Consider the following 12,998-nt stretch of genomic DNA (forward strand, 5'->3'; position numbering starts at 1 on the left):
CCCCATTGCCCTCCATAAAAGTTATGCTGATTCACACACCCCTCTACTGGATGAAAATGCCTTTTCCTTCACACCTTTGCCAATGCAGACTGCTGGGTGCCAAAAAAAAAAAAAAAAAAAGGCGGGGGGCGTTTCAGTATAGTCCTAACACGAATTTCACTTATGCCTTTAGTTAGGGTCTCTCCCTGTGTCCAGCATCTGAGTCACTTGATCTTTCCCGGGAAAGGTCCTTGACTTTAGCTCATCTTTCCAACACATTGATCTTTTTCTGACTGGTTTGCAGGCGCTCTTTAGAAAATGAGCCCTGAACCCTTTGTGATAGGAGTTGCGAACATTTTTTCCCAGTCTGCTCTTGTATTTTTCTTATCTTATTTTGCCAAGAAGAAGGGGTGTATAATTACGTAATTGCATTTCTCAATCTTGTCTTTTATGACTTTTGGGGACTGTGAGTTGCTAAATGGGCCTCCTCCACTCCAAGATTATAAATATCATTGCTTGTGTTTTTCTCTGGTTTTGTGGTTTTATTTTTTACATTTAAATCTTCCAATCATCTGGAATTTATTTTCTTATAGGAGTGAGGTCCAGGCTGTCCCGACGCCATTTACTGAATGATCCAACCCTTGCCCCAGAGCTGTGGACAGCCTGCATGTCCCAGCGCCTATCGTGAAACCCATCTCATCCACCCACAGCGATCCGTCTGCGCGCGGCGGTGCTTCCCACTGCAGCCCGTGCCCAGAGCCCGACTGCCGCGCCTTTGGAAACACCACCTGAACCCCGCGCTGACCACCCCGGCTGCACTTCCACGGGCCTCGCCTTTTCTCATCTTTCCAATAACCCAGGAGGCGGTGAGAGGTGATCAGAGGGATGAGGGGATGAGCGCAGAGAGGGGTCTCCTGGCAAGAGACCAGGCAAGGCCAGCTTTAGTGGCCAGCGGTCTGGAGTCCTGGCCCAGCACCTGTCCCCTGAAGGCCGTCTTTCCTTCAGGGGTGCAAGCCACCCGGCCTCCATTGCCCACGGGGAATAGTCTCATCCCGCAGAGCCAGGCAGCCCGGACTGGGTCCCCCCTGAACCCCAACCCTGTATGTCCTTCTCTGTAACCTCCCTCTGTCACTCCCTCCTCCTGCTGCTCCCAGTCCCGCCTGGGGAGGCACAGGCGTCGGTCTGCAGCAAGGGCAACTCAGTTAAACTTCCTGCTAACTCCCCATTTGCCCTCCAGCCCCGTGCGCTCCTGGGCGCCGACGCCCACGTCCATGGCTGGCCGGCCACTATCACCCGTACGCCCCTCAGGCAGGTAACACTCAACAGGCTCGATACCATGATAACTCATTCTTTCCTTCCCAAACACTGGCACCTAATTCTGTTTCCCCATTTTGCTTAAGTGCCGTCTCAACGACCAAGCCAGAAACATGGGAGACACGCAGAGTGGGGCCTGGAGCTCACTGCCGTGTGGCATTCTGTGCCTTCGACCTAGCCCGGCGGATGCCTGGACTTGTCCGGAGAGGTGAGATTTGGCTACAGAGAGATCAGAAGCAGCAGCTTCTGTCCAGAGAGGCCAGACTGTAGTCTTGAGGGTCCCAAGAGCCTTTAATCCTTCGTACTGGTCAAAGGCACACCATGAGGTGGGAGGAAGAAGGACAATACCACAGCCTACACTTTTGGGTCCTGGGAATGGTGGGAAGAGAGAGGAAGAGCAAGAGAACGAAGCCACCAGAATGAATGGTCCCACAGTGTGTCTGGGGCACCAGCTGAAGGAGAGGAGTGAGAGGGCAGGAGGGGCCCTGGCCTGGCATCCCTGTGGAGGGGCTCTGCGAGGGCTCGGCCACGTGGACGGAGGCCCTACACGTCTGCGTCCCAGGACAGGCCTGGGTTCCTGCCTGGCGCCGAGGAAAAGGAAACCCCCTACCCACAGCCAAAGCGGGGACACTTGGGGGAGCCCAGATGCATTTTAGGCAGAATCTATGCACTCTCTGACTGTCCCCTTAGCAGTGTGACTAAAGCCTTGACCCATGACATGTTTGTGCCCCTCTTCCCTCGCTCCCACACAGAATCAGTCACCCACTAAATCCTGTCCCTGTCTTTTTTTTGTTTTGAGACAGGGTCTCACTCTGTCACCCCAGCTAGAGTGCAGTGGCATCATCATAGCTCACTGCAACTTTTGTAGAAACAGGGTCTCGCTCTTGCTCAGGTTGGTCTCGAACTCCTGAGCTCAAGCGATCCTCCCGCCTCAGCCTCCCAGAGCGCTAGGATCACAGGCTCACAGGCGTGAGCCACGGTGCCAGCCCTGTACTACTTTTTTTTTTTTTTTTTAAGCAAGAGTAGGGGATTTAATCCGGTCCCTGAAAGCTTAACAAATAAAGTAAAATTCTTAATTATAGTATACTTTGTTTTGTTTTGTTTACATGGATCGCTTTTATAATACTGCCCATCAATTCATGAGTGGATTAACAAAATGTGGCATATGTATACCACGGAGTACTACTCAGCCACAAAGAACGATGACTTAATGCCTTTTGCCTGTGGTCCCCGACCCCCGGTATGCAGACTGTTAAGGACCAGGCTGCAGAGCCCCACCCTCTCCCCCTCAAAAACTTGTCTTCCATGAAACTTAGGAACCAGGCCCACAGCAAGAGCGAGTGGCGAGTGAGTGAAGCTTCATCTGTATGTACAGCCGCTCCCCACTGCTCGCATCACTGCCTGAGCTCCGCCCCCAAGTCCTCACCCCCACCCCCTGTCCGTGGAAAACCTGTCTTCCATGAATACTGGTCCCTGGTGCCACAAAGGTTGGGGACCGCTGCCTTTTGCAACAATTTGGATGGAGCTGGAGACCATCATCCTAAGTGAAGTATGTAAAGAGTGGAAAAACAAACACCCTGTACTTCTTTAATTCGTATCTCTCACACTGAGCCGAGCCTCCCCTTCTCTGCAGCACCGCCTGAGTTGAGACCGTCTCTGCCTTTTGCTCCAACTGCACTGTCCAGCCCATCCCCCATCCTAAAACACCCTCCCAAATGCAAAGTGGCTTCACACAGCTTCCTTGATCAGAAAGCATCCGCTGGATAAGCGGCAAACTGAGCACTGCGGCCGAGGCCCTGATCGAGCTCCTGGGCTTGCCTCCAGCCTGGGCTGACACCCTCACCGCAGGCAAACACCCGGCTTCCTTCCCCTGCCATAAGCTGTCCCTTCCCTCAGGACTGCGCTTGTCCTGGACTCTCTGTGGTAGCTGGCTGGCTCCTCAGGGTGCCCCTGCTAGCCTGTGGGCCCTTCCCTCCGGGGCAGACACGGGCACGGCGCCTGCTGAGGACACCCCCAACACTCCCAGCCTTCCCTGCCCGCAGGCTGGCCCTTTCTTCTGAAGGGACCTCTCTACCGGGCCAGGCTGAGAACCTTGCCCATTCGCCACAGTGCATTTCGAATGCCATCTCCACCCTCTAAAGTGTCATCTCCCGCCCCAGCTTTAAGCCGCCACACACTGGAAACTTTTCACATCGCGTTCTGCTTGGTATTACAGTTTCCTTCCCAAATGCCCCCACACTCCTGGCCCGGAAGCTACGCAGCCTCAGAGGGTGTGCTCCCCGCTCCGTGCCCCGCAGGCTCTGGCCACACGGCGCCCGAGAACGTCGGTGCTGCCCAGTCCAGACTGCCACGGCCTCGGGGCAAGATGCGGCAGGAATGAGCAAAAGATCACTTGGCGAGTGCCTTGTGCAAGCCATTTAGCCCTGGCAAAGAGCAGTGTTCGAGACATCTGTGCGTATGAAATAATGGAAGCGTAAACAAGGGGAGCAGCATTCCTTCAGGGGGGGTCATGGAGGTGACCTCTGTGGTCGCCACAGCCCCCAACTCCCAACTCAGGCTCTCCACCCACCCGCCCCGCCCCACTCGCCCCGCCCCTTCACTCTGCTATCCACCCACCCAGCACCGCCCCGCCCACCTCCCCGCATCGCCCCGCCCTCCCGCGGCCCGCGCGCGCCCCGCTCACCTGTAGGCCCAGGGCGACACGCTACGCAGGTTGGTGGGCGGCCGGAAGCGGCGGTCGGCGGGCCTGCCCCCTGCCGGGCAGCTTGCGTTGCGCGCCTGCTCGCGCGGCCCCAGCTGCAGTGTGTGGTGGAAGGCGCCGAGCACGCCGGCCGCCAGCCGCCCGTACAGCTGCTCCAGGAGCTCCTCGGGCCGGTCCGCACAGCCCCGCGGCCGCGCCGGGCGCCTGCCCGCCCTCAGGGCGGCCCGGCCGGGCGGCAGCGCCAACAGGAAGCCGGCCACCAGCATCCAGACCTGCGGGACAGGCCGCGCTCAGCGCCCGCGCGCCGGAGGACGCCGCCCGCGCCCCCGCCCCGCGCCCCGCCCGCGGCGTCTGGAGCCGGTGGGCGCCTCCCATCGCCTCGCAGCCCGTGAGGCCGGCCCGGAGGATGGGTGCCGTGCGGACGGGCCCCCGAGCGCCCTCCCCGCCGGCCCGCCGCCCGCGGGGGACCCGGGGCCCAGCTCGGCGCCGGCCCGCTCGACCCCGACCCCCGCCGCCGCCACCGCCCCGAGCCGGGGGGCGTGCTTGGGGCGGGTGCGGGGCGCGCGTGCACGTGTGCGTGTGCATGCCGGGCTGCTGCGCGGCTGGCTGCGAGTGCCTGTGACGCCGCCGCGCCGCTTACCCCCGGGCGCGCCATGCCCGCGCCGCGCCCGCCGGCCTGCGAGGGAGCCCGCGGAGCCCGCCGCGCCAGCGACGCTCGGACCCGCCGCCTCGCAGACTCACGCCCCCACGCCTCGTCATCCGCCCGCCCCCGCGGCGCCCGGCCCCCCAGCCCGCGCGGGGTCCCGGGACCTGCCTTAGCGCAAGAAGCCCCTGCGGCGTTCCTCCGCGGACCGCGGGGTGCCGCCCGGGTCCGCAGACACCGAGCGGCCCCGCTGCACCCTTTGCCTCCGGGAATTAAAACATCTTGTCACTTATGACGTGTACTCACCAGAGTCCCCAGCATCTCCCCCGAAACGCCTTCAGACTTGTTTTGAGGTGGCGTTGTGCGGCGGTTCCTTAGCGGAATACATACAAGGGCCACACAAACCGGGGGCTCCGAGCAGCGTGGACCCGGAGCGGGCGGCTGCCGTCTGTGTGCGTCGCGGAGGAGGAGGAGGAGGGGGAGAAGTCTGGCTCGGCGTGGACTGGTGCGGTCCTGACTGGCTGAAGAAGGAGGTGGTAACTGGCCCCGGCGGCTCCAGAACGGAGTTGGGGGAGGCAGATTTTGGCTCAGGAGAAAGGTTTCTCGAATAGCTAAGCCAATCCAAGAATAGAGTGGGCCACCTGGAAAAAGAATGAGCTCGAAACCTAGAAGGATTCTCCGCCTATGGCTACTTCCTCTTTTGAGATTCCATAATTCAAAGAAATATATTGAAGATTTAAAAAAATCTCTATTTTTAATAAGGTGAGAGGAGGCTGTTTCTCCTTTCTCCCGAACGCCGGTAAAATGATCCTGTGCCTCCATCAGACGACGTTGAAAGTACTAAGTACTCCCCCAGCTGACACTTACGGCTGGAAGTGGGCATCACTTGGTCTATTATTACAATGTTGGAGAACTCCTACTCCGTGATAATAAATTCTAAATGCAAGCAGCCATAGAAAATGAGCCTGATATTCTGTGAATAAATTAAAGGAAATATACTTAAATGAAGGACTATATTGTACTTCATAACATTAGAAAACTTGCTCATTTGTTCATTCTACAAATAAACGCTTAATGCTTTCTAGATGGCAGGCTAATGAATATCATTTTAAAGCAGTCATGCTTTGAAAATAATCCCAGCTGAAATCTTTTTGAACGTGTACAAAGTATGTAATTTATGATCCCCTAAATGGTTTGCAGCTTTGGTATTTGAATTGTAAACCGTAATGTAACCATTGGTTACATTACAGTTACGCTGTGTAGAAACACACTTTTATAGGCCTTGAATGTTCTGTAACTAAGGAGCTTAGTAATTTATTTACTGCTAAAAATCCCACTGAAATCTCTAGTTTAAGTAATTTACAGCTCTTAGCGAGTGAACACTTGTTTTGAGTTATAAAACACTGTTTTTCTGACTAATAGGTAAATTGTTCATGTTCTTTGTTTCCTTTCCAGTAAAATGGGAATAAAGGTCTACTAGTTCTCAAACAGTGCTTATTTTTTATTTGAAAAAAAGAAAAGTGTGGGAAGCCTTTAGGAGAGAGAGATTATCATTACAAGAGTTTCATAGACATACTCGGTATGTCTCATTTTCTCATTTCGGCATCCATGGATATGGAAGGAGCCACAGTGCCAGACTTAATTCTGTATATTACTTAACAAAATATTCCATTGTTGGGTAACATGGCAATTTCTCTCTTCTCTGATTATCTTGGAAGTGGGAAAGAAAATATTTACTTTCCAATAATTTTCATTTTGTGAAAGATCACAAATTACTGAAAATGCTCACCTATTTGGTAGAACATAAAATTCATCTTTGTGAGACTAAACAGTTCAGAAAAAGTCTTATTAACAGGGGCAAATGTTTTAGTTCTCTATAATGAATTCCCTTCAAATTTCAACCATTTTTGAAGATGCAAAATAAACATATTAATAGTTAAGTCTAAATTTAAGACACACAAGTGAGAAAAAGGCAACAGAATATTCAAAACCAAGTTCATACGTTCCCTTAGAAACTATTGTATCTGCAGTGTTCTCTCCTGAAGATGTTTCCATCACTGTAGTCACACAAGCTTGATTTTCAGTCCTCTCTTTTCCCTTCCTGTCATCCCCTGGTTTACTCAGCCACCCTGAACCAACACGGCTGCAACACTCCTTAGCACGGACCAAGCTGTTGGGGAAAATCTTTTAAAACATTCTTAGGCACCATAACTCTAAAAGCCAATGTGTGGTTGGCTACTTCCATGCTTATCTTCTTGGGTTACTGATGTGCGTATATATTCAAACCTCTTGTTCTCATTTAAAGGACTGTGCTCAGATATTCCCATCACTCCATTTATGCATTGATGATTTTAGCACCTGAATCTATCATTCCTGGCAACTTTAACTTGCACACAGTTGCTTTAACACCCTGATTTCTAAATGACTATGTTAGTTCCAGTTGTCTTTTTTTCTGTCTCAACTATCAAATCATACAGTCATCTCCAAGTTATTGTCATCACCAATAACTGTACCACATCCAAACATCTGATTTCAAATATCCTGTTCCCTGACACAATCACCTTCTATCCTTACCGACTCCTACAATTCTCTGATCTCATTCAGACCTCTAACCCTGCCACTTTTCACTAATCATTCCACTCAAGTCCTTACTTCCTTTTTGGTCTAGTTTAGATTTCCCAGTTCTTTCATGGCCTTGACATTTTTGGAAAGTACCCGACAGGTATTTTGTAGAACATTCCTCAATGTAGAATACTTCCTCATGATTAGATTCAGATTATTTTTTGGCAGGAATATTAACTAGGTAATCTTGTGCCCTCTCAGTGTATCAAGAATTTGTGGGGAAAAAACTCTGAGGCCATGTTAATATACTATTCTCATCAAAGTTTCCTTCATTTGCTTTAGCATCCATTAATGATTCTTGCTTAAATTAATTACTATTGTGGTGGTTGCAAAATGGTGATTTTCTAACTCTATTCTATATTTTATTAGTTGTACTATTAGCTTTTAAAATATACATTCTTTTTTCCCCACTGGAGATGGGGAAAAAACTAGAGACTTCAATATGTATCCTTGACTTATTGGAGTCTAGCACTGTCTGAATGAACCTTACAACAGTTTAACACCCAATCCCAATCTCTGGGCTAATATTGTCACATATTTTATTTCTATGTATGTTAAGAACCCCACAAGGCATTATTATTGTTTTAAATAGTCAATATTCTTTTATATATTCTCATACCTTTCTGGTGCTTTTCATTCTTTCTGTCATTTCATGCTTTCTTCCAGAATCGTTTTCCTTCAGCCTGTAGAACTTGTAGTATTTTTTGTAGAGCTTGTCTTCTAGTAATTTTCTCAAATTTTGTCTGAAAAGTCTTTAACCTGAAAGTTTATAGGATATAGTCACTGGAATAGAATTCTAGGATGGTAGTTTTTTTTACTTTTATTTTGATTTTCAGCACCTCAGGGATATAATTCTATTGTCTTCTGGTTCCATAGTTTCTATAGAAAAGTTACCCATAAGTCTCATTAATGTGCTTCTGAAACTAATGTGTCCTTTTTATTCTGATTAAAGAATTTCTTTGTCTTTCATTTTCAATAGTTTGAGCATAATATATCCAGAGTATAGTTTTCTTTATATCTATTCCCCTTGGTGTCTCACTGAGCTTCCTAAATTTGTGGGTTGATGTCTTTCATCAATTTGGGAAAATTCTAGACACTATCTCTTCAAATGTTACTTCTACCCTGTTCTCTCTTTCCTCTCCTTCTGGGATTCCTATTATAATATTTACTCTCGACTATGTCCCAAATGTCTTTTATCATCTGCTTTGTTTTTCCATACTTATTTCTCTCCGTGCTTCAGTTTGGATATTTTCTGTTGACCTATTCACTAGTCCTGACTGCTGCCGTGTCCAGTACATTGTTCAATCCATGCAAATAAGTTAATTTCAGATATGGTATCTTTCAGTTCTAGGTTATTCATTTTATTCTTTTCATAGATTCCAATATTCTATTGAAATTCTCCATCTTTTTATCCATTTTGTCTATCTTTTCTCTATTTTATTTAATACACTAATCATAGTTAAACTCCATTGTTTAACTTTGTTTGTTAAATCCATTATCTGGATTATCTAGGGGTCTGCTTCTGTTTATGTTTTCTCCTGATTATTTGTCATATTTTCTTGCATTCTAGTTATTTTTTATTGTATGCCAAGCATCATATATACAAGAACCATAGATACTACAAATGATAGTTATCAGAAAAAGATCCTCATTCCTCTGCTAGGCAGAGAGAATTGGGGATTGACTACCTCAATTCAATCAGGGATTGGGCCAGGTTGCAATTTTGTACAATCAGTCCACCACTTGCTTCATGTGTTCTTGCAGGATTTTGACTAAGAGCCTGGAAGATCTGTCTCCTCAGCTGAGGCAAATGGAGAGTCAAGTCAGCCCCTGGAGGTTTTGAATTTAGACCATTATCCTCCTGCCCCACACAGATTCATAAAATAGCAAATGTCTTGAGGATAGACTAATTGTGTGTTTGTGAAAAGTCGTTCCCGCTAGCAGGACTTTGTCCCCTAAGGACTATGAGAGGTTTAACTAAGCCTTTAAAAGGCTCCATCTCAGTTTCTCAGCTTCCAGCATTACCGCAGCTGGAGCACCACTCCAGCGAATGCCCATGGTGGAACACCAGCCATAGGTTTGGGGCTTCTCTAAGTTTCCAACTTGTTATGCCAATCCCACATGACCATGAAAACCTCTGCTAGTTTCTCTTCCCCCTTACATGAACCCTTTCCCCTGAGTAGAGCCCAATTCTCAGCCCATACCCAGAATTGGCAAATATTTCCAGAGATTAAAATAGCCAGGATCATCAGCTCATCTAGAAATGGCTCTTTCCTCTCTGGAATTTTGATTTCGTCTCATTGCTTCCACAGTTCTCTGGTGACTTTGAATATGACTTTTGCAATGATCCCCCTCACCCCAGTTGTTACAGAGTAGCATTGGCCTGCCATGACCTACTGTATCCTCCTTAGAACTGGAAATACCACTCCCTCAATTTTGAAACCTCCTACATCACTTGTTGCTCCTTAGTCTCTTTTGCCAGGCCATCTTTTTCCTCCTGACCTCCGTATGTGCTTGAGGACACATTGCTTAGACGACTTCTTTTCTCTATCCTCACTCTCAGAGCTTAGTGATCTCATCCAGTCTCAGGGTATTAAATACTATTGAGTACACTGATGGGTCCCAAATCTGTATCTGTAGCCCTTACCTCTTCTGTGAACTCCAGATTTTTAACTATAACTGCATTTTTTGTATCTCAAGTTGGATGTTTCAGAGATTGGATATAGCATGGCTAAAACATGACTACTTATTCCCCCCACATCTACTCCTAACTCAGTAAAAGGCAACAATAGCCAATCAGTTCCTCAGCTGCAAATTTTGTCATCATCCTTTCCTCTTCCCCTCACAATCCATATCAAATCCCTCAGTAAGTCTGCTCAGCTCTGCCTGCAAATGCATGCTGAATCTGACCAATTCTCACAATTTCCATTGCTAAAAATCTGGTCTCCATTGCCTTCATCTCTAACCAAGGTTACTGCTAGTAGTTTCAACCCTTCCTTTCCACCCCACTTGCCCACCTCAATTCATCTTTATGGCAACCAGTGTGATTGCTTGTTTCTAAAGGTTAAATGAAAGCACATCCCTCACCTCCTTTGCATAAAACCCCTAAGCGTTTCTCATTATCATAATTAGAATAAGATCCAAACTCTTTCTATAAGGCTATGTGATCTGGACCCTGTCTGCCTTTTGCACCTCATCTCCTTTCCCTTTGCTGCAATTTGGTACGCCACCCACACTGTAGGGCTCCAGACCCTCTACTTCACTATCACTGCAACTCAGCAACTAACCCTCTAACACATCTGGATTATTCTTTTTTCAGTGTGTAGGCACTTGTTCCTTCTGCCTAGAATGTTGCTTTCTTTTCACCCTTTTAGTGCTAATGCAAAGGACACCTTAGAGACCCTCCTCCACCACGATCGCTACCTATTGCATTACTCCATTTCATAACTGTACTTAACAATATCTAAAGTCCTTTTAAAAATATATTTATTATCTATCTTTCCCATGAGAATTCAAGCTCCTTGAGGGCAGTGTATAGTTCTGTGTTGTTCACTACTGTATCCCCAGAATCTTGAATAATTCTCTGCACATACTTGATGGTTAGTGTATTTGTTGGATGTCTCCTTCATTAGATCATAACCTACCTTGGAAGCAGGGAATGTGGTCTAGTTTTGATGTTCCTGCTCCTGCAGCTAACAGCATGCACATTGTAGAGGTGATGTTAAATAAGACGGAGGGTTCCATTCTCTCTAGTGTGCTGTTAAAGACGAACCACTTCTGATCGCCCCATCACTGTAATTCCTCTGGACGGTCTAGACCAGCCAAACACACTGCTAAAGAAGAATGCAGGCAGTTTTGCCTTCTACCCCATGCCAAGTCACAAATGGGAAAAGCAATCTTGGAGCTGTCCTTGCTGTGTTATTGGTACATACCACTGGGCTGAAAGCAGAAAGGAACTACAGAAAAGAGCAATAGGGTTATGGTTTGGTATTTTCTCTCATTAAACTTTATATTGCTTCTAAAACACCATTGTTTTCATGGTGTTATAATCCCCATGAGGCAAAAAACTTCCAAAGACTTATAGTTTTTGAACTCCAAGCAATTTAGCTTGAATATTCATCATGTATATATCCTAACACAGTATTTTTCAAGCTGCAAGCCATGAAATCAATGTAGTGATTTCACTACTAGTACTTTATTTTTAATGAAATTATTGAAAATATCAGCATGAACTGCAATAATAAAGGCAAATTTTTGTGAATACACATATTTATATATGGGTATCTAGGTACTAGGTCATGCTACAAAATTCATTTCTTCATGTGGGTCAATGTTCTCAAAAAGGTAAGGAAGTCAGTAGCCTACAGTATGAGTTTCACATGTTTTTATTCCATAAAAAAAAACAAAAAACTTAAATCCAAACTAATAGAACAGAATACACTTATTTAAAGTTTTGACAGTGTATACAGTTGAAGTTTGAATATTTAATCCAAAGTTTAACATGAGTATTATCTTGTAAGGTGATTTCTTTCCTTTAATAAAGAACATGTTAAAGTGTATATTATTATTCTGGAAGCAAATCATCTCCTAACTCTTCATCAGCAAAATCATCCTCGTCGATTCTTTTTTTGGCTGCAGTTTTTGGTCTTTCTACTTGAGGGCCCAGTGGATCCACGTAGGAGGCATCTAGGTTTCAAAACAGATTGTTACATTAGAGTTACATAGAAAAATAAAATAAATATGAAACCAATTAGTTCATCATCAAAACTGACAACTCAGAGTGAACAGAAATGGTCTCCCAAGTCATTTAAAATTTTGTCTGTAAATATCAAATTCTTAATAATTCCCAATTACACATTTTTGCCATCTCACCAGTCTTCTTCAGACCTGCTACACTGCAGGAACTGGGTGGGGAGGGCCAGCACTTGCCTATTTCTCTGTTACTGCTACTTTCATAAGGTTCATTTGTCCCAGGGAAAGCTCTGAGTCTGGCACTTAGTCGTTCACCTTTACTACTGGCACTACAGTTCTGGCCACTGTCTGAAAACACAGAAATAAAAATGCATTTGTTTAATATGTTGAGAAACATAACACTATATTATGCATCTTAAAGCATACTTATTTGCCGAGAAATAGGCAGGCTGTTTCATCTGGAAGCCAACTTCTTAGGGGTGTCATTCTTGATTTCTGATATTTAAAAGAAATCTCTTGTAGGAAATCTACAACATAGATAAAACATCATGTAAGAGTAGTCTTTATATGTATTCTTTCAAATGTGTGTTTATAGGTTTCAACTTTATAGAAGAATTTATGAGAAGTTAGAAGACTACCCTAACTAGTATAACCTAGCAAAGACCAAATAGCATCTGAAGAAATAACAAATGGGAAGTCATAAGATCAGTCTGAGCTGTATCGTCGACCTCATATCAAGGCTGATGAGAAGCCCTAAAACGACATTATAAGAAAAATAGCAGAGGAGGTGAGGTAAGCTTAACCTGGGTGGCAGAGAACCTAGATCACACAATCACTTTCTTCAAACATTTGAAGAATGTTCGTACAGAAGGGGATTAGATTTCCCCTGTATAGTAAGATAGATTTTGGCTCAATAAGGAAAAACTTAAAAAGAATTACAGCTGCCCAAATACGAATGCGTGTCTTAGGAAAGAATGCAATCTGTTTCACTGAAGATGTTCAGATAGGTCTGAACACTAATGTTAGTAGGAAACATCAGTAGTACTT

At 46.4% G+C, this 12,998-nt stretch overlaps 2 protein-coding genes across 2 annotated transcripts in view; both read right to left on the reverse strand.

Annotated features, from left to right (window-relative positions):
* IL17D (interleukin 17D) overlaps positions 1-4,260 on the reverse strand; it is a 16,922-nt gene extending 12,662 nt beyond the window's left edge. The window contains exon 1 of the mRNA XM_012641735.1: positions 3,977-4,260. Within this exon, the coding sequence (XP_012497189.1) occupies positions 3,977-4,260 (284 nt within the window). The remainder of the gene's footprint in view (positions 1-3,976) is intronic.
* Positions 4,261-11,823: 7,563 nt separating this feature from the next.
* IFT88 (intraflagellar transport 88) overlaps positions 11,824-12,998 on the reverse strand; it is a 344,136-nt gene continuing 342,961 nt past the window's right edge. Inside the window, exons 22-23 of the mRNA XM_012641668.1 lie at positions 12,189-12,299; positions 11,824-11,945 (exon numbers count right to left, since the gene is read on the reverse strand). Of these exons, the coding sequence (XP_012497122.1) occupies positions 11,824-11,945; positions 12,189-12,299 (233 nt within the window). The remainder of the gene's footprint in view (positions 11,946-12,188; positions 12,300-12,998) is intronic.

This window comes from Propithecus coquereli, unplaced genomic scaffold, assembly GCF_000956105.1.
Source record: "Propithecus coquereli isolate 6110/MARCELLA unplaced genomic scaffold, Pcoq_1.0 Scaffold168, whole genome shotgun sequence".
Lineage (NCBI taxonomy): Eukaryota > Metazoa > Chordata > Mammalia > Primates > Indriidae > Propithecus > Propithecus coquereli.